Source organism: Scleropages formosus, chromosome 25 (assembly GCF_900964775.1).
Source record: "Scleropages formosus chromosome 25, fSclFor1.1, whole genome shotgun sequence".
Classification (NCBI taxonomy): Eukaryota; Metazoa; Chordata; class Actinopteri; order Osteoglossiformes; family Osteoglossidae; genus Scleropages; species Scleropages formosus.
The window spans coordinates 17,314,610-17,333,459 of NC_041830.1; the positions used below are offsets into that span (position 1 = coordinate 17,314,610).

Below are 18,850 nucleotides of genomic sequence, written 5' to 3' on the forward strand. Positions count from 1 at the left end.
CCGGTCAAGAGAAACCAAAGGGAGTCGACCCAAATCCGCCCTGGTTGTCTGTGCAAAAATATAGAGCTGGACCAGGCTTCCTGTGACTCCTCCCCCGGTTGCTGCATCGATGGCGACCTGGTTCTCTTCCGAGTGCTGTGCCACGTGACCCGGAGATGTGGAGGCGGAGTCTCTTTGTGCATCGGGGTCAATGTCCCCCAGAGCCACTGGGTGTCCCGGGTGTCCCCACCCCCCCTTATTGCCGTGAACGTCGGGATGAACGAGCGGAGGCCCGGCGTGACCTCGCAACGCGGCTGACAGAACCAGGCTCATGTGGGTGGGCGGGCGTGCGTGTGTGTGCGTGTGTGTGCGTGTGTGAGAGAGAGAAAGAGAGAGCCCCTTCTTCTCTTCGTTCGCTGGCGGTCCGTCGGGGGAGGGGGCTTGGGGCACGGCGAGAGATGGCGGGCGCCTCCCCTCAGGCCTTGGAGAAGGAGGTGGCCGACGTGCCCGGCTGGGCGGGGCTCGCGCCGTGCTCCTCCTGCCAGCGGTCGACGCAGCGACGCCGCGCGTTCATGAAGAAGTTGCTGACGGTGTTGAGCTCGAGACCCAGCTGCTGTGAGATGGTCACCTGCATCTCCTTGGAGGGACGTTTGTTCTCCTTGAAGATGGCGATGAGCGTCCGCCGCTGCAGGTCCGTGAAGACGAGCCGCTGCTTCTTGGGCGCCAGCGCGCGCTCCTTGTGCTGCTCCTGCTCCTTCCGCTTGCAGGCTGGACGCACGTGGCGGCGGGGGGGCGGGGCGGGGGGGGACAGAGAGACACTCGTTAGCACGTCGCTGCGTGTTCCGGATGTTTCCGCTCACCCCCGCTGAGAGAAGTGCGGTGCCCGCTGGGGGTCAGTGCTGCGAGCACCTCCGCTCTTTGCTTGGTCTACGGGGGTTAGCGTGTGGGTTGTGGGTTCGAATCCAAGTGGCTGCCGCGGTGCTCTTAAGGTATTTACCCTCAACTGATACAGTAAAAATTACCCTGCTCTACAATTGGGTAAATCAGTGTGATGATCAGGGTCTCATCCTCTGCTTTGGGTGGTCTCTGGGGGGGGCACAATGTGTGGAAGTGGGGGCTGCACCCTGCGGGGGTTTCGATCCGGGGAGTGGTGCCCAGAAATCGGTGGACCATGGGGGGGGCCTATTTACCACAGCCGCCTCGGCGACCCCCACCCCACCTGTGATTTTAATATCTCTACCCATGTCACCCCCTCCCCCACAGTGCCAGTCTGTCATAGGTTTACATCCCCGTCTCTCTCCAGCCGCCTGGTCCGTGTTCCTGCGCAACAGCGCGTTTCCACCGTCCGCCTGTGGGTGGCAGCAGCGGGCCTCGGTGTCCCGGAGCGCGCGCGCCTCCTCCTCCTTCTTCTCCTCCTCCTCCTGCTGCTGGGACGCGCGCGATCAATGAGATCGATCGGTCGGGATGGGAGCCCTGATTACTGAACCACGTGCGCCGCGCACAGCGGGGGGAAGAAATCGATCATTGCAGCTTTTAGAGCTCGAGCCCGGAAAGTGCGGGAAAAGCGCGCGGTGCGAGAGAGAGAGAGAGAGAGAGAGAGAAAGAGAGAGAGAGAGAGAGAGAGAGAGAGAGAGAGACGCGCAGTCGGCAAAGCGGCCCTGCAGCCTGTATTTATAGAGCAGGGTGAGGACCTCAGTCGAGAGTATTATAGCAGGAGGCGGGGTGGGATCTGAACCAGCAACCTTCAGGTTACGTGTCAGCAGATGGCTTGCACTCGGAATACCGCGGTACAAATGACCCTGATGGGTAAATCCGTGTATGCATCTTGGTGCTCAGCCCTCACGCTGTAAGTGACTTTAAAGAAAAGTATCTGATTGATGACGATGATGGTGAGGAGGAGAAGGAGGAGGAAGTCTGAGTCCTACACCGCAGCGCTGCCTGCTGCTCGTACTTGTAGGTCCAACCTGTGCACCGCGAGCGCAGCGGCTGGACCAGCAGCTGGAGGAACTGCGTTTCTCCTCCTTCCCTTTGCCTGTGTGCGTGAGTGTGTGTGTGTGTGTGTGGGTGCCAGTGAGTGTGTCTCTTGGCCCTCTTTAGATGATCTGCGCAGAAACCGCGTTTCTCGCTCGCAGTGGACTTTCAGGCCCCGACCAGCTGCTTCTACCTGCTATTGTGGGTTTAGAACTGGAAACCAACCGGTTCCTAGGCCACGCTGACTCCCTGGGGCTCTGTTGTTTTCATGTGCACCATGACTATAAAAAAGGCATGCTTCAGTAGTTGTGTGTGTGTGTGTGTGTGTGTGTGTGTGTGTGTGCTCATGTACCGGATTACACAGCTGTCTTGGAGAAAAGTGAACAATGAATAAATGCAAATGTAAGTATAACTTTGTTTCTAATCTTGTGCCAAGTGTGACAGAGTCACTGTAACCTCCGCCAAGAAACAGACACACACACACACACACAGAAACACACACACTAAAAGCACTGTGCGGCGCCTTCTTCGCTCAAAGGGCCCAGCGGTTGCGCTCCAGGCGTCTCACACTGACTCGTCTTCAGTGTAACGAGGGACAATTGGTTCTAATAAAGTAGTAATGTAATACACCCTGCCGCCCCCCGCCCTCGCCGTTTGCGCAGGAATCGGGAGTGCAGCGCCACAGCGCCTCCACCTGCTCTCCTCAACCCTTCGCTGCATGTTCTCTCAGTGTCCGTCGCTTTTCCGCTTGGTGCTCTGGTTTCCCCTCACACTGCAGAGGTGTGTGTGTGTGTGTGTGTGTGTGTGTGTGTGTGTGTGTGTGTGTGTGTGTGTCGGGGGGCATTACCTTGTACCCTAGGCCCAGGACAGGTCCCACCCCACCCCACCCTGTGGTTCCAGGATAGGCTCTGGACCACCATGACCCCGTTGGCTCATCACTCTTTGTTCTTCTCCATTCATGCGGTTCAACACCCTGTTGCGTTGCCTGCTCCAGGTGTGTGAGGTGTGATCCACTGGGCTTCTCTTCACCTTTGCACTCTCCCCTCCCCCAAACACACACACACACACACACACACACACACACACACACACAGCAGCACCAGCTGGTGGGATTTCTTTATTTACTGGACTGTAGCAAAGTTGGAGAGATGGACGGGCCGATAGTGGCCAAGGGCGCGTGGGAGGGCCACGTGGGGGGGGGTCTGCGCGTAACCTGAAACGGAAGAACCGTGTGTGTGTGTGTGTGTGTGTGTGTGTGTGTGTGTGTGTGTGTGCGCGTGTGTGGGAAACAGCGACACAAGGCAGGGACTGAGAGTTATAATAAAGGAGAGATCAGTTACGATCCTTACGAATTAAATATCATTAATATCATTAATGACGTGTTACACCAACGTTCTGATTTCGGAACAATAAACGACACACGCGAGCCGAGGAAACAGGAGCTGAAACACACAATCAATGTGGTAAGAAATAAAACACACGTCGCCTTCACTACGACCTTCATCTCGCGCCTTCAATTAATTCGAGTTTATTAATTATGGGCCGTGGAGATGAGCGCGTGCCACACCGGGGGGGCGGGGTTATTGATCAGGGGGCTGCAGCGGGGGCCGCAGATATGAAGCGAAGCGGGCAGGACTGTCACTCCCCCACTAGACACACACACACACACACACACACGTTTACACTATTTTAACGTATCTATGTGCCGTTGAGCTCCCACTTTAATGTTGTCCTTTTACCTCGTTTTCATGCGTCACATCATTGGGAGGTAAATGTTACACGTTTCGGGAAAAATGTTATAAGATACTAAGTTTTGTGGTCGGGGGTTGATGAACATTTTCACACGCGTGTGTGTGTGTGTGTGTGTGTGTGTGTGTGTGTGTGTAAGCGCAGGGTGATTTACCTGCTGCACGAGCTTTTGTCACACTTTGTCACTCATGTTACCCTGGTACTTGAGTCAGGACAGCGCAGTAAAGTCTATGCCCCCCCCCCCAATCGATCACACTGATCGGTTATTGGGGCGCGTTGAGATCGGGGTGCAAACGGACACTTTTTACCACACCCTGCCGTGTACCCTGATTTGTTTACTCGGATGTGTCCAATGGACCTTCGCTCTCCGCCCAGACGGTACTTTACCCTGCTTTAGGTCAAGTTTGCGGCCATATGCTATGGTAAAAAATGAGGTGAAACGCCGGAACAGCGCAGACCACACGACGAGTAAAACCCGCATCTGCTGCGCGCGCTTGTCATCGATTAGACCTGATCAGTTCCACGCGATCGGAAAGTGTCATCGATGCATCCTACAGTGAAACAGGTAACGCGTGAAATAGGGTAAATCGTGCGTGGTAAATTTTTCTCGTTGTTGCGCAAGAAGGCAGGCGCGTGCGGCGCGAGCGACATGATAATGTGTCCACAGTGTGTCCAATGTGTGTCCAATGTGTGTCCCGCTACATTAGAACATTAATTTGTGTTTCATTTCATGTCCGATACAGAAACGTGACCGGTTTCACTTCCATTTCAGCGCAAATAATATTACAGTATATGGAAAAGGTTATTTTTCACTCTATTACTACATTATTACTGTACATTTACTGCATAAAATCGATTCAAGTCGCACGCAGTTTATTCAATTATTGCCGATCTTCCTGTGTATATTTTATTAATTGATAACTTTCCTCGTGAGACTCGATCACTGATTTTACCTTTAAAAAAGTGCGCACTTTGGACGCAGCAGCAGCAGGGAGGGAGTTTTGAGCCTTTTTCTCTCTCCAGTTTCTTTCTCGCGTTTTATCACACCTGGAAATTAATCTTTTATGTTCTTGTCATAATTATTGTACTTCTGTTGCTCGCTGCTGGCGAGAATAACAAAAATAAGTAAATAATAATGGTCATCAAATAATTGCGATATTGTGATATCAGCTAAATAGACAATGACCAAAGTTCAGTATAAAATTATGTAAGTGAAATATTTTATTCAATTATATGTTCGCCTATTCTTCTTCTTATTATTATTATTATTATTATGCGTAAAGACGGAAACACATGATCTTCCACTATGACCTCTGGAAAAAAAAACTCTGTTTCTAATGACGTTCATACATCTGACATCTTACTGGTCTTCATCGCGGTCACGCGCTCGTGTCCAAGCGGCCTTTCCGTTCCTCTCTCCGTCCGTGTTTCCGCGCGGCTGAGAGACACTCTCTCCGTGTGGCACGTGCGCGCGCTCGTGCCACACGAGCCGTTAAACGGCCCTTAACGGACCTCTAATGAGCGCCGAGCTGTGAGAGCAGTGGGGCGAAATGGACCAGGTGTCACCCGGATGGATGGGTGGGTGGGTGGGGGGGGCTCTGCATCACTGCATCACTGCACCGCCTCTGTGTGTGTGTGTGCGTGTGCGCGCGCGTGTTTGAACTCGAAAGACAGTTGTTATTCTGCAGCTTCCTCCCAGTGAGGAGTAGGAGGAGGGCAAGGAGGAGGACACCACTCAGGTGAGCAGCATCACCACCACATGGGAAGGAGAGCACAGTAAAAGACCAGTAAAAGGTCCTTGTCAGACCACTGGGACACATGGCATCGGTGTCAGAAGTGGGATCCTGGGCCGTGTCTCCTGAGCCGTTAAGCTCTGCAGGATGGACGTGCGGGGTTCGGACCCTTGAGATGGACGTGCGGGACAGCGCCGATGCACGAGCGCTGAATTAACGAGGCCGCTTCGGTCACGGCGCACTTTCGGCGCGTGAAGCCCATCGACGCCAGCGTGACAACTCCGACACCTCGGGTACGAGATCCTCCGACGAGCGTCGGACAGCGCGGCCAGGGCGGCGGGAGTTTTATTAGAATGAACACAAGAAAATGGACAATTTCCGTCCAAAGAGTCGTTTTAACCGTTTTCCGGGACAAATAAGATGCGATTTTCATCACGTTTGCAAGAGAAGCATAACGGAAGTGAAACGCTGAAGCGAACCGGGGTGCATCCAAGGTGCATCACGGCTGTTGTGCTGCGTGCGCGTGCGCGTGGGGACGAAGGTGACGGTGGAGGCCTGCGTGTCCCGGGCCGCTGGGGAGTTGGCTTTGACGGCGATGGTATCGATCCCAGCGCACGTGGCCCTGCGACACGCTACGGAGGGCCGGCGCGACGCAGCCTCGCGGATCCCGCGCGCAAAGGACACGCCGTCTCCCCTTACGGCCGCGCCGCCGAGCCGGGTTCTGCCGGCGGGAGCGGGTCAAGAGCGGGCCGCGTCATTCGGGGAGCTCGGCGCTTCGAAAAGCATCATTTGGCGTCTCCCGGAAGCAAAGGAAGCGCGGGGAACTCCAGCTGCCTGCGAGGGCCGTAGGGAAGCCGCAGTATTTTCCCCGCTGTTTCATATTAACACGAGTAACGATGCGTTGAAATCGATACGCGTTAAACTCTCCTTTCGAGGGTCACCGTGTGTGAGGATGCGGTGGAAGGCGCACGGGCCGGACGCAGGTACGAGACAAAGCTGTGCACAGGAGGAGGCCGCCGATGGTGCTCTGTGTGTGTGTGTGCGCGCGTGTGCCGGGGGGGGGGGGCTCGGCTCCTCGGCGCTGTTGCCGCTCCGGCGATGGAAGGCAGAGGCCGGGGGGGAAAGGAAATCAATACAGATTCAGAGCCAGTCGTTTCTGCCTCAACAATGTATAGCGCAGACACACTCATAACCCAATCTCACACACGCACACGGGCGAGGGGGGAGGGTACTTTCCCCACGCAGGCTGCTGCCCTCAGTCCCAGCAACCCAGATGGAGTGAGATGGAGCCCCGCTCAGCTCTTGTGCTCCGCCCTCAGATACACACATAACGACACCGAACGTGCAGTCGTGACACGGGGGGGGGCATCAGCTCCGGTCTTTGGCCTCACAGAGAAGCGGCTCCCCCGGTGCCCCCTCCTCTCCCCACTTATTAATTATTAAAGTGACTATCGATCACTTCAGCAGCCCTCCTCCGCCCGGCTCCTCGAAAGAAAAAATTTTTAAAAATCAAAATCCTCAGAATTTTCGCCGAACCCCTCAATGTGCTGTAGCCCTGAGATGCTCCATCCTCTCCGCTCAGTCCGGTCCACAGAGCTGCTGCATTCTGCCCCTCTGAAGGTCCCCACCCCTGGGGGGGGGGGGGGGGGGCAGGGTGAAGGTGCATCGCCTGCATGTAACTGGCAGTGTGGCGGTAGCATCAGAACATGTTGGACAGCTCCCTTGTCCACACCGCCTGTTCCTGGACACCAGCTGCGGTCTGACGTCACAGCGGCTTGACCACGCTGGTGGAACGAAGGGTGCCGGGGAGACCGGGGAGACCGGGTCGAGGGGCGGGCGGGGGGGGGCGGAGGGCGACGGCTCCACGGGACCGCAACCCCCCGCCGTCCTCACGAATCCTCCTCGAGCTGTACGTGTGCGGGGAGTGTGTTCCTGAACGCCGAAGCCCTCGTGCAGGAAGCGTCGCTCCGCATCCTCATCGGGGGGCCAACAGGTCCGAGGGGTCGAGTCCCGGCAGAAACATCTTCAACCTTTTTTTTTTTTATTCCTGCTTTTTGGTGCACTTGTAAAGCCTCATGAGCTCAGTTTTGTCACCGGTTACTTCCGGCTCGATGTCCTTCTCGCACAAGTACTCATGGATTCATGGTCATGGAGTCAAGGTGGAAGGGGAGCAGGTGTGTGGGTGTGGCCAACCTGCTTGGCCCCGCCCCCTTCCTTTTCGGTCTGGGTGTGTGCATCACAGAAATCCTCTATAAATGTAAATAAAACAGTAGCGAAGTCCATGCTGAGTGCCACGCTGTCTATTAATGTATATTATATACTGCACAATAACAATATGTAGCGATTCCTCCGGAGTCGGAGCTCCTCATCGCACACCAGGGATCTTTTCGTTTGCTTTTCTTAAAACACATCTGGTGAGTTTGAGTGCGTGACTGCAGTGCGGAGGTCGGGGGGGGCGACAGCCTCCATCTCACGGAAGTCTGCAGATTTTTCTTCCGCGGGGCGACTCGTCGAGGCCCGCCGGCCGTGTCGACGGGCCTCGGCGTATCGATCCTGCCGTCGGGTTACGACGCCGCTTCCGCCGCGACCGGGTCTCGTGCGGTCTCTGCTGCTGCCGGGGACCGTTATTCGGAGCTCGGTGCGTGAGCGACCTTGTCGGCCCGATAACGAGCACTTAGCGACGTCCGCTCTGCACCTGCTGGACCCTCGACTTGTCGCGCTGTTGTTTCCTGCGAAATCCATACGAGGCGTCACTTACGTTTGGCTCTAATGACCGCGCGGTTCTCGTGCTCGGTGTGTGTTCTTCACACGGTTCGGGAGAAGCTCGTTCATATTCAGCTAGAGCGTAATGTCAGCTGACAGCTTTGAGGTGCTTCAGCTCAGCCTCTCCTTCCCCCTCTCTCTCTCACACACACACACACACACACACACACACACACACACACACACACACAAAGTAAAATCACATTTTCTTCTCCAGTCTTGCCCCTCAAAGTGCCGTGTCAGCAGATTTAGTCCAATGCGTACATTCGCCGTTTCAGCCGACTTTCTCAGCAAAGCCTTCTGTGTGTCACATGACAAGATGCTGTAGCTGGTGCTGAAGTGTTAACTGCATTCCCTTTTGTCTGGAGTATATTGGGTTTTTTTTTTTTTTTTACAACCATTGGCTACTTTTTTCGTTTACATTTATTTATTTATGAGACACTTTTCTTCAAAGCGACTTCCAACAAACTCTACGTAGCGTAACCTGCCCATACTTTATTCACCGTGGTGACTTACACTGCTAGATACACTACTTACAATGGGTCACTCATCCATACATCAGTGGAACACACACACTCTCTCTATCACTCACACAATATGGGTGAACCTGAACAGCATGTCTTTAAACTGTGGGAGGAAACCAGAGCACCCAGAGGAAACCCACACAGACACAGGGAGAACATGGAAACTGCACATAGACTGAGTGGGGATCGAACCCACGTCCTCTTGCACCACCCAGGTGCTATGAGACAGCAGCGCTACTCGCTGTACTGCTGCGCCCTTTATCACTCATACGTGTCACAAAGGCATCTGAAATGATTGCATATTTTGCTGACATGGAACGCTGGGACTGTGGACTCTAGAACAATCTAGATGAATCCCCCTTTCATGTGGAGCACTTGTGTTTGGGGTCATATGCCTGACGTGTGGAGTAGATTTGTCTTGTATAAGCCACACCCTTCTCTCTTAATAACCCCACCCCATTGCTTAGCCACACCCCTTTCTCTCTCATAGCCACACCCATCTCACGCATAACCCCACCCCATTGCTTAGCGACACCCCTTTCTCCCTCATAGCCACGCTCACATCTCCAATGGACGCATCTTTGATATGACCTGTCCCTGCATGAGACACAGGACAAACTGGTCTTGAGGCTGGACAGATGGGCACGCATGTCCTCCAGATGCAACCGGCTCCCGAGACAGACCGGACGGCCTTTTCCAGGGGGGAGAGAAGGGAGATGAGGAGGTTGTGGGGTCGAGGCACAGAGGCAGTCCTGCACGCCTGCGTCGCCGCGCGCAGTCTGGGTCCTCCGGCCTCACGCCCCACCCCCCACCCCCCACCGGCACTCGGCCACCAATCCCTGCAGAGCGAGCGAGAGCGTGACGGCTGGGAGCGCTCGACCGGAATAATTGATAGATGAAATGGCCATCTGTATTGATCACTGCTTTATTGACCCGACCAAATACATTGAGATGGAGCGTGGAATTCAACACGGGTGCAGGACGGACGAATGGGTTCGCACCCACAGTGCAATCTTTAACTGCAGCCCCCACCGTCCAGCCGCCTTTGCGCTCGGGTTCCGCCCGATGTCTGCGGCGCCGCTGGCTGTTCAGTGGGAACATCTCTGTTGAGGGGCTCCTCTGCTCTTTCTCCTCTACAGTTATACGCAGACAAGGGGTGCGTAGAACGTGCTTCGTGTCTTCGGTCCCTTCCTTTCGGACCTGCTGGAGGACAGCTGTTGTGAGACGAAGGTGGGGCCCGGTGCCGAACGGGCCGAAAGGGTTCATCCCAGTATTCTGGGCGTCCCCCTAATTGCCGTCACTGGGCGAAGCCCCGTCTTCTCAGTTCGTCCCCCGCAACGTTTCGGTACAACTTGGAAACATGCTAGATCCGCCGTGAGAAAGCAGGGAGCATCTACCCGTGCTTCCCGAATGATGCTTTCTCAAGTGCTCCGAGGCGCCTGTGGGGACGGAGACTCGAGAAAAATAAAAGGAATTCGATGGCGATGTTAGAGCTGATAGTGGGAAGTTAATTTGAAAAATCCCACATGTGGGTTGGAATTTAGGAAATAAACGTGCTGGGGTGTATAAGGTGGGGGTGTGGGGGTGTGGGGGTGCAGTGGGTTGGACCGGGTCCTGCTCTCCGGTGGGTCTGGGGTTCGAGTCCCGCTCGGGGTGCCTTGCGATTGACTGGCGTCCCGTCCTGGGTGCGTCCCCTCTCCCTCCAGCCTTGTGCCCTGTGTTGCTGTGCTAGATTCTGGCTCCCTGCAATCCTGTATGGGACAAGCGGTTCAGGTGTGTGTGTGTGTGTATATATATAAATAAATAAGGCAGATGGACCCTGGGGTTTAATAATAAAAACACCCAGTGACCTTTTCCAGACGCTCCTAAGTGTCACGTGCGAATTCGACATGCAGGGAGCCACGTTCAGCTGGACAGTGCAGCTCTGAGGCTCAAATCAGTCACGGGTTCGAATGCGGCCCGAAGCTCCTGAACTCCGGCTGCAGGTGTGATTAAGTCGCTGCTCTTAGTTCCGCTAAAGGAGACATTAACCGATCCACCTGGACGGCGTGACGCGAATGAGGAAGCGGGACGGCCGCTTGCCCCCCCTCCCCCCCCAGGGGCGAGCAACTCTCCCGCATCAACATGACTAAGGGATTCGTTCAACGCAGGTCATTAATTCGCTCGCGGTCGTCTGAGGCGGGGCGAGAACCCCCGCAGTCGCCAATGTCTCACACACACACGGAGCACGCCGTCTGCTGGAGTATCGGGAAGCGGTGTGAGCTGATCTCCGACCTTTGCGCTGTCCGTCGCCCCAGGACGCCGCACGCACCCACCCAAACAAATGCAGGAAATGACCTTCGCTGCGTAAGAACTGTTTATACATATATATATATAAACCACCATATATATATACACACACACACTTTTTACTGTAAAAATCTCGTGCGCGTGGCTTCCCCTCCGGCCTCCTTACCGTGTTTCCCTGTCGAATGTTTGGTGTGACATCCCACCACATTAATTTATAAATAGCCAGAGGGAGACAAATGAATTGATCCACGCAACACTGACGAATTCGGAATGCCGATTTGAATATATTGATTGAGGTATTGGAGCGAGCGTGGTCCAGCACTCCCTCCCGGAGCGCGCGCGCGCACACACACACACACACACACACACAGAGACCCCTACCAGCTGGTAACCTGGACATGCAGGAGATGGAGCCTAAATGTAAACGCCCTACGGACGACTCGTTGGCCAGGGCTGACAGCACCTGCAACGTGACACACGGCAGCGCAGCGTCCGGTGAAGCCCTTGGAAAACACAGGGCACTTTTACGCGCCGGCAGGACGCACATCATTCGCCGTACGTGTGCAGAACCTACTGCCGCCACACAAGCAAATGCCGCCGCCGTATCGCTATGGTAAAAACAGCATTCCTCCTCCGGACCGCTGTTCACGACCGCCGCCGGCCTTCGTTCCCAAGCGAAGGCCGGCGCGCCGCGTCTTCGAGCGAAAGACGTTGGTTCCGCGTTGCAGCATCTTTGCGACACGGACATCTCGCTTCGGAGCGCGGATTCGACCTCAGACCTCAGCTTCGGACGCCTCCGTCCCAAGGAGGAAGCCGTGCGGGTACGGGGCCCGCGGGGAGGGGGAGGGGTGTCGGGCCGACGGCGTCCAAGGAGACGAGCCTATTTAAGTGTTTAAATCTCTGGACCTTGTAAACATGTAGGGAGCCGTTCACAAGCCATTAAGCTCCTCTCAATAGAGCATCGAGCGGCGCTGAAATATGCCGCAATAGCGCTTTAATTAAACCCTCGTGCTCATCGAAGCCTCTCGCGCCGTGACTTTCTGTGTCTTTCCGTGTCTCTCCGTGTCTCTCCGTGTGTCTCCGTGTCTCTCCACGTGTCTCCGTGTCTCTCCGTGTCCACCTTTCATAGCCCGTCCACTCCATACAGTTCTCCTCACGTTCATCATCGTTCACTTTGTGCTGTGACGCACTTTGGATTCTGCATCCGCACGGTCTCCAGTTGACATGTTTCACTCTCAGATGTTACGGCAATAAAAAATCGTTATTTTAAACAATGTTTTGTAGCTTCTGCTGCATTCTGCACTTGTCTTAGACAAGGAACCTCTCCTCCCCCCCCCCCCTCCCCCCCCAGGGTCGCTCCACATGGGTTCCACCGTAACTGCGCTCCTCACACGTGGACAAGGAGAGCAAAGGGCCCCGAAAGGCTCGAGTCCCACTTCCAGCTTATTGATCATATTGATCAGCTCATCGGTTCCAGCGGCCCTATCAGGCTGCGATCACTTTGCCCGCACTTTTCATACATGCCACCCGTGTCCGTCAGACCTGTGGAAGCCGAACTTGTGCACTTTTTATTCCTGACTCTTATTCGCCCTCATTGATACGATCAAACTTATTTATCAGCGTGAACTAGTGGAAGCGCGCGGCGGCACCTGTCACTATTTCAGGGACATCAGGAACTTTTTGTGTGCTTTCCTTCCGTGTGCTGCACCAACACACACTGGGTTCGGGTCCCTTTTGGGGCTTTTTTCCCTGTTTCTGCAGCTGGGAAAAGGAGCGCTGTTCTATCCTTCGTCCCTTTGCCAAAATTCAGATTAATAAAAGGACATTAAAATCTTTGTGCTCTTTTAAAACACCAAGAAACACAACTGTGCGACATATTTAGTCGGGATGCGGAAGATCTTCACTGATCGTTTTCATTTTTGTTAATTAAATAATTATTTTGCCGTTAAAACAATCCATTATTTTCTGTACCTGAAGCAGAAATGAAAATATTTCAGTAAGAGAATAAGAAACTATATTAATACGGTCATTAATCGTGTTGCGTAACCCTGCACTGCAGGTCACCACTGGAAAACTAAAGTGGGACTAACTTAGGCTATTTTTATTAAAAATAGAAATGATAAATATAATAATAATGTATTTTACGAAGTACTTGCCGAGGTTCCCGCTGCGTCCAGCGCTTTTTCTGTCGGAAAACAGTCGCATTTGAAAAAATGAAGCGCGTCTCTTCGCCAATTTATCTACGGAACTACAGCCGAGAAAATGCTGTAATCAATTTTACCACAGTAACATAACTTCCTGCCTAATTCAATACGCATTAACAAGTGCATGTGTGCGCGCGCGCGTGTGTGTGTGAGAGGGGGGGGGGGTCCGCAATGTTTTAGACCAAATCAGAAGTATTGATTAGTTTGCTACTTTTATAAAGGGAAGCGGGGAAGTCTGGTATCGATTAGCGTGGTGGTGGGGGAGGGGGGTTGACGCGCTCTCGACGCGCGCGCTCCCCACTCCGGCTCCACCGAGGGATGGGAGATTCGAGGGGGAAGGGGGGGACACGTCTCACAAACGGAGATGACCTTTAAAGAAAGACCCCCCTCCCATCCGTAGGGAGTGTGCAGGGAAAATCGATTATTCCCTCCCTCATACTGACCAGATGATTATTATTACTATTATTATTATTATTATTATTATTATTATTACTGTTATTCTTGTTATGAATACGACGTTGTTGTAATTATTCCAGCCGTAGGACTGTACTTCCATAGTTTTCCAGTATTTCATCATATTTTCTAATTCAATCCTCCGACCTGGAGCCTTTCCGTCTTGTCTTTTGGTTTGGTTTCACGCGCAGCGCATCACGGAGGGATGCAAACATCATGTTACCGCGGAGAAGGAGGACGAGGACCACTGAGGACCACTGAGGACCACTGTGACTGTGAGTGACTGTGACCACGACGATGACAATTACGACGATGGCCATGATCACGATGAGGGAGTTGTAATATGACAGCGCCCGCGACTCACTGTCTGCTCCCACGAGACCCACATCATGTGTCTCACACACACACACACACACACACACACGTGTCCCCCCACCTCAGTGAGTTCAGACCCCCCCGACCCCCGACCCCCGCGCCCGTCACTCACCTGCCAGCCTGAGCGCCGACATGCGCTGGAACTCGGGCTCCTGCAGCCACTTCCACATCCGGCGGAAGGTCTCGCGCCCCGATTTCAGTTTACTCCAGGGTTTGGGGTTCCGCAGCAGGTCGGACAAGGTGCCCTGCGAGCGGCACAGGATCCGCTGCGCGAAGATGGCCTGCGGGATACTGTAGCGCTTCAGCTCGGCCGTGACGCGCTGCGCCACCTCCTTCGTGTTGATCTCCTCCGCCGCCGGGCCAGCGCCCGCGCCCGCGTGCCCCTGCTGCTGCCTCTCGCGCTCCGCCAGCATCCCCCCGCCGCCGGCCTGCGAGTGCAGGTGGCCGTGGCCGTGGGGGTGCATGCCGTTCAGGCCGGACATCACGGCGGGGCCGTGCCCGCCGAGGCCGCGCGCCAGGTGCTCCTCGCTGCGCGACAGCATGGCGGCGTGGGACTCGAACCCGCCCGGCGGGGAGAGCATCTTGTCGCCGGGGAGGTGCGCGCCGGGCCCGTACGCGGACAGGCTCTGCTGGGAGCCGTGCAGGGAGCCCAGGCCGTTGGAGAGCGGCGACAGCGGCTGGCCCACGCCGGACATGTCCTTGGGGTAGGGGCCGTACAGGTTGGTCATGGGTGCGAGTCCCCTGTCGTCGCGCATGAGGGTGAAGCTGCCGCTCACGTTGCCCGCCGTGGACAGGCGCTGGTGCGCCGCGTGGTGGTGCGCGTGGTGGTGCGCGTGCGGGTGCGGGTGCGGGTGCGGGTGGTGGTGGTGGTGATGGAACTTGTCGGACACGGTCGAGATGGGGGGCAGGTGCTGCAGGGGGGTCAGCGTCGCGTACGTGCTGCTCAGGCTCATGCCGGACTCGCACGACATGCCGGTCATGGCCGAGTGCAGGTGGCCGGAGAGCGCGTGGTCCGCCCGGTAGTCCCCGCCGGCGCCCTCCAGGATGGACGCCATGCTCGAGACCATGGACGGGCGCGCGTGGGACACCAGGTTGCGGTGCGGCGAGGACTGGCGCCCGTGCGGGGAGCTCATCAGGTCGCCCGTCTGCGGGTGGGACGCGCCGTGCAGGTTGCCGATGTTCTCCATCGCGAGCTCCATGGCCGCGCGAGCCTTTATCTCCGCCGCCGCCCTCCCGCCCCCTCGCCTCGCCTCGCCTCGCCTCGCGCACGCACACGCACACGCACACACACACACGCGCGCGCTCGCACCTCAGCCTCTCCTAACGGCGAATTTCTCGCGCTTTCAGAGCCGATCCATCGATCCCGTCCGCCGCCCCTCTGTCCGTCCGTCGGTCCGACATGATTCGGCTGCTGATTTCTTCCTGCCTGCGAGGACGCGGTCGCTGCGCGCGTTCCGTCCGCGTGGCGCGCGCCTCCCTTCCTCTCCCTCGCTGCGCAGCAGCGCTGCCACGGGGAAGCCTCGGCCGTGGATGTGTACACACGCGCGCGCACCTCTATATGTGTGTGTGTGTGTGTGTGTGTGTGTGTGTGTGTGTGAGGGAGAGAGTGGGAGAGAGAGAGAGCGAGAGAGTGTTTGTGCGCTTGTGCGCGCGCGCGAAGCGCTCGGCCGCTCAAGAGCCCGCGGCGGACGACGCGAAGTGCAAGGCTGGGGTCAGGGGAGAAGCTCGCGCGCTCCGACACGGTCTTTAGGTCACCTGACGTCACCTGGGTGGCGCGAGAGTCCGGCCTTCTCAAGAGCGTGGCGCGCGCCTGCTCTGAAAAAATATTAAAAAGAAAAGAAAAGAAAAGAAAAGAGACACTCCGTGGGTGTAAATATTGAGAAAAGTGGAAAAATCTCAAGTGTGCGTTTTAACATCGTTGGTTTGACATGTTTTACGTCCACCGCACCGGCACTTTTGTAAGAGGCGGAGCGCAAATTCACTGAATTTCGGGGTTTTTCTCCAAACGACACTGAATAATTTCCCTAAATCATGTATTATTATGTCAACAGACGTACACAGCATTGGGAATGTCCACATGAATAATAATAATAATAATAATAATAATAATAATAATAATAATCTTGCTCTTCATATTCCAGCGCTGTGACGATCAGTACGCCTAGTGTGTACAGATGGCTGCGCGAGCGAAATACCTCGTTGTGGCCCCGTTTTAACGTCAAAGCGCAGTAATTTGCCGGAGCTGCTGGCCGGTAAAGCGGATCAATTGACCTGAACATGACAGCAACTGATCAACCTGCATCTCGAAAATGTCACAAAGAATAAAAATTATGGATAAAATAACGAATGAAAAGTCACTCGGAAAAGAATAAAAATATCAGTACTTTAGTTTACCTACTATTCGGTACAATTTGGGATCGTTTTTTTTGGCCCGTCACAGGCCCCCAGCTGACAGGGGGGGTGTCCTCAGTAGTCACGTATATATACTGTGTGTGACATCTTATTACCGCCTTTTTACTCTCGTTCCTTCGAAGCTCGTGCAAAACGGGTGGCGACGTTTCCACACCGCAAGACCGAGTTTGAGGGTCGGAACCCGGCCGTCGGCCCAGGTTCTGGTTCGGTGCACAAAGTTCTCCGAATTAAGGGCCCGCGGAGCTCCTGTGCTCCTCACCTACCGGCTGAGAAACCCGAGCTCCACGTGGGCCTCGACTCGTGCGCGCGTGCTTCGTACACGCGCTTTTACAGTTCAGTGTGTGTGTGTGTGTGTGTGTGTGTGTGTGTGTGTGTGTGTGTGTGTGTGTGTGTCGGAGCCGCTTTTAGACGTCAGCATTTCTGTTTTTATTTCAGAAGTCACAGCTACAGGACCCTGAAGAGATACTCGAGTACTTTTCTCCCCAAAACACTGCACGTGCCCCCCCCCCCCCACCCCTCCATCGACTCGCACACCCGATCAATGTATTGACTGACACTGATTAATTAGGGTTTCTGACCTGACCTGTGCGATGTCCAGTTTAAGGAGATCACTTGTCACAAACTGTCAATGTGACAATTATTATTATTATTATTATTATTATTATTATTATTATTATTATTATTTGGATGTTAGGAAACGAAATATTGGTTTAATTAATTTCAGACACCTTTACCCATGAATCCGGGAGCTATTTTTACCTTTTGTTATGAATTATTACTTTACTAAGCAGTTCTGCGTGGGCAGTGGGAAGAGTAATGTTTGGAGCTGCTGTCTTTCGACCTAAAGGTTGCAAGTTCAAATCCCACCTCCGGCTGTAGTTCCCTTGAGCAAGGTACTTACCCTATATTACTCCAGTAAAATTCCCAAGCTGTATAAACGGGTAAATAATTGTAAGCAGCTAAATATTGTACGTCGCTTTGGAGAAAAATGTCAGATAAATGCGTGTATAGAACTATAACGAAATATAATAATATGATTACAGTGAGAATGTTTCAAAATTTTTTACACGCAACATTTTTGTGATTTGTTGCCCCGAGTGATGTTGAAACCGGTTTTCTCTTGTTTCATGATAATTTGTGCAAGGAATTTAATGCCACGTTCTGTTTATTACATATAATTACATATACATTATATCATATTTATTATGTATTTGGCAAATATTCTGTGAAGAGATAAACGGACCATTCTTGATATTTTTGTACAACTGTTTCAATACCCTTTGTGAAAATCTCCAGGAATAATAATAATAATGATAATAATAATAATAAAAATAAATGTGATATACCCGATCTATTATTATTATTATTATTATTATTATTATCAGTAGTACCAACAACAATGCAATAATGATAAAAATACAACAGGAATTTTTTTTTGTCGTTATTACAAAGTTATGCTGCAGTTTTTGTACTGTCTCTCCATTATCTCGTTTTCGTACAGAATCCCTCACACTGCCAAATATTAATTTGTTAAATAAACAGGTCTTGTTTATACGTGTTCAATTTAGGTTTTAGTCGTTTGGTTCAAGACCCTGTTTCAACGTAACAATAAGACACCTTGAACAGTGAACAGAGTTTGTGTGTGTGTGTGTGTGTGTGTGTGTGTGTGTGTAAACAATTTAAATTTGTATTTTAAATTTGTGTGCGTATTTTTATCTGCTCTTTTTATTGTGCTCGTGTACCTGCGGGGCCTTATTGATCCGGACGGATTACTGCCCTGAACAGCTCCGTTCAGCAATATTTCTTTTTTTCATAACATATTTCATGAGATCATGAAGAGCTGGTTAGCTCGTGCCTGTGGATCAGGTTACCATGGAAAGCGGCGTGAGCCGCAATAATAATAATAATAATAATAATAATAATAATAATAATAATAATAATAATAATAATAATAAGCTAGTTTTTAACGAGGCACTAACCAGTTCTTGCTGGTGATCTTCCACCAGCCCCGCAGGCCGAAGTGCTTCCGGCGCGCGCGCGCTCGTGCTCGTGTCCCCGCAGCGATCCGCGTGGCGCGCGGCCTCGGAAGCGAATTATCGCGCTCAAGAGGAGATCCGTCACCCGCGTGAGCACGAGGCCCCCACGTGAACGCGCGCCGCCGAGGCGCGCCTTTACCCGAACTGCGACGTGGTGGACAGGTGGTAAAAGGTGGTAAAGTAAAGGTCTGGAGCACAGTTGTGAACTGTGACAGGGAACACTGGTGTGTGTGTGTGTGTGTGTGTGTGTGTGTGTGTGTGTGTGTGTGTGTGTGTGTGTGTGTGTGTGAGTGAGTGAGTAAGGGAGCGAGACACAAGTTTTTTCATGTTTTCACTCTTTGTTTATTCACTTTGTAAGAGTT

General features: G+C 53.4%; 1 protein-coding gene across 3 annotated transcripts; it reads right to left on the reverse strand.

The window, feature by feature from the left end:
* Positions 1-454: 454 nt before the first annotated feature.
* LOC108921413 (one cut domain family member 3-like) lies at positions 455-15,269 on the reverse strand. 3 transcript variants are annotated; one of them, XM_029249053.1, is made up of 2 exons: positions 14,153-15,269; positions 455-747 (listed from the first exon to the last, which is right to left on the reverse strand). In XM_029249053.1, exons 1-2 carry the CDS (start codon positions 15,237-15,239, stop codon positions 455-457), a joined length of 1,380 nt encoding a protein of 459 aa, XP_029104886.1. In that variant the 5' UTR covers positions 15,240-15,269. The 3 variants fall into 3 exon arrangements, with proteins under 3 accessions (XP_029104886.1, XP_029104888.1, XP_029104887.1); XM_029249055.1 differs by lacking the exon at positions 455-747 and adding an exon at positions 9,682-9,919; XM_029249054.1 differs by lacking the exon at positions 455-747 and adding an exon at positions 9,682-9,922.
* Between the last annotated feature and the right edge of the window lie 3,581 nt (positions 15,270-18,850).

What these genes read in the sequence shown, in the direction of transcription:
- LOC108921413 (XM_029249053.1), bottom strand. Translation starts at nt 15,239, where the DNA reads ATGGAGCTCGCGATGGAGAACATCGGCAACCTGCACGGCGCGTCCCAC. An exon ending in GTCGGCGCTCAGGCTGGCAG is followed by an intron (nt 748 to 14,152) that starts GTGAGTGACGGG and finishes ACGTGCGTCCAG; the next exon opens with CCTGCAAGCGGAAGGAGCAG.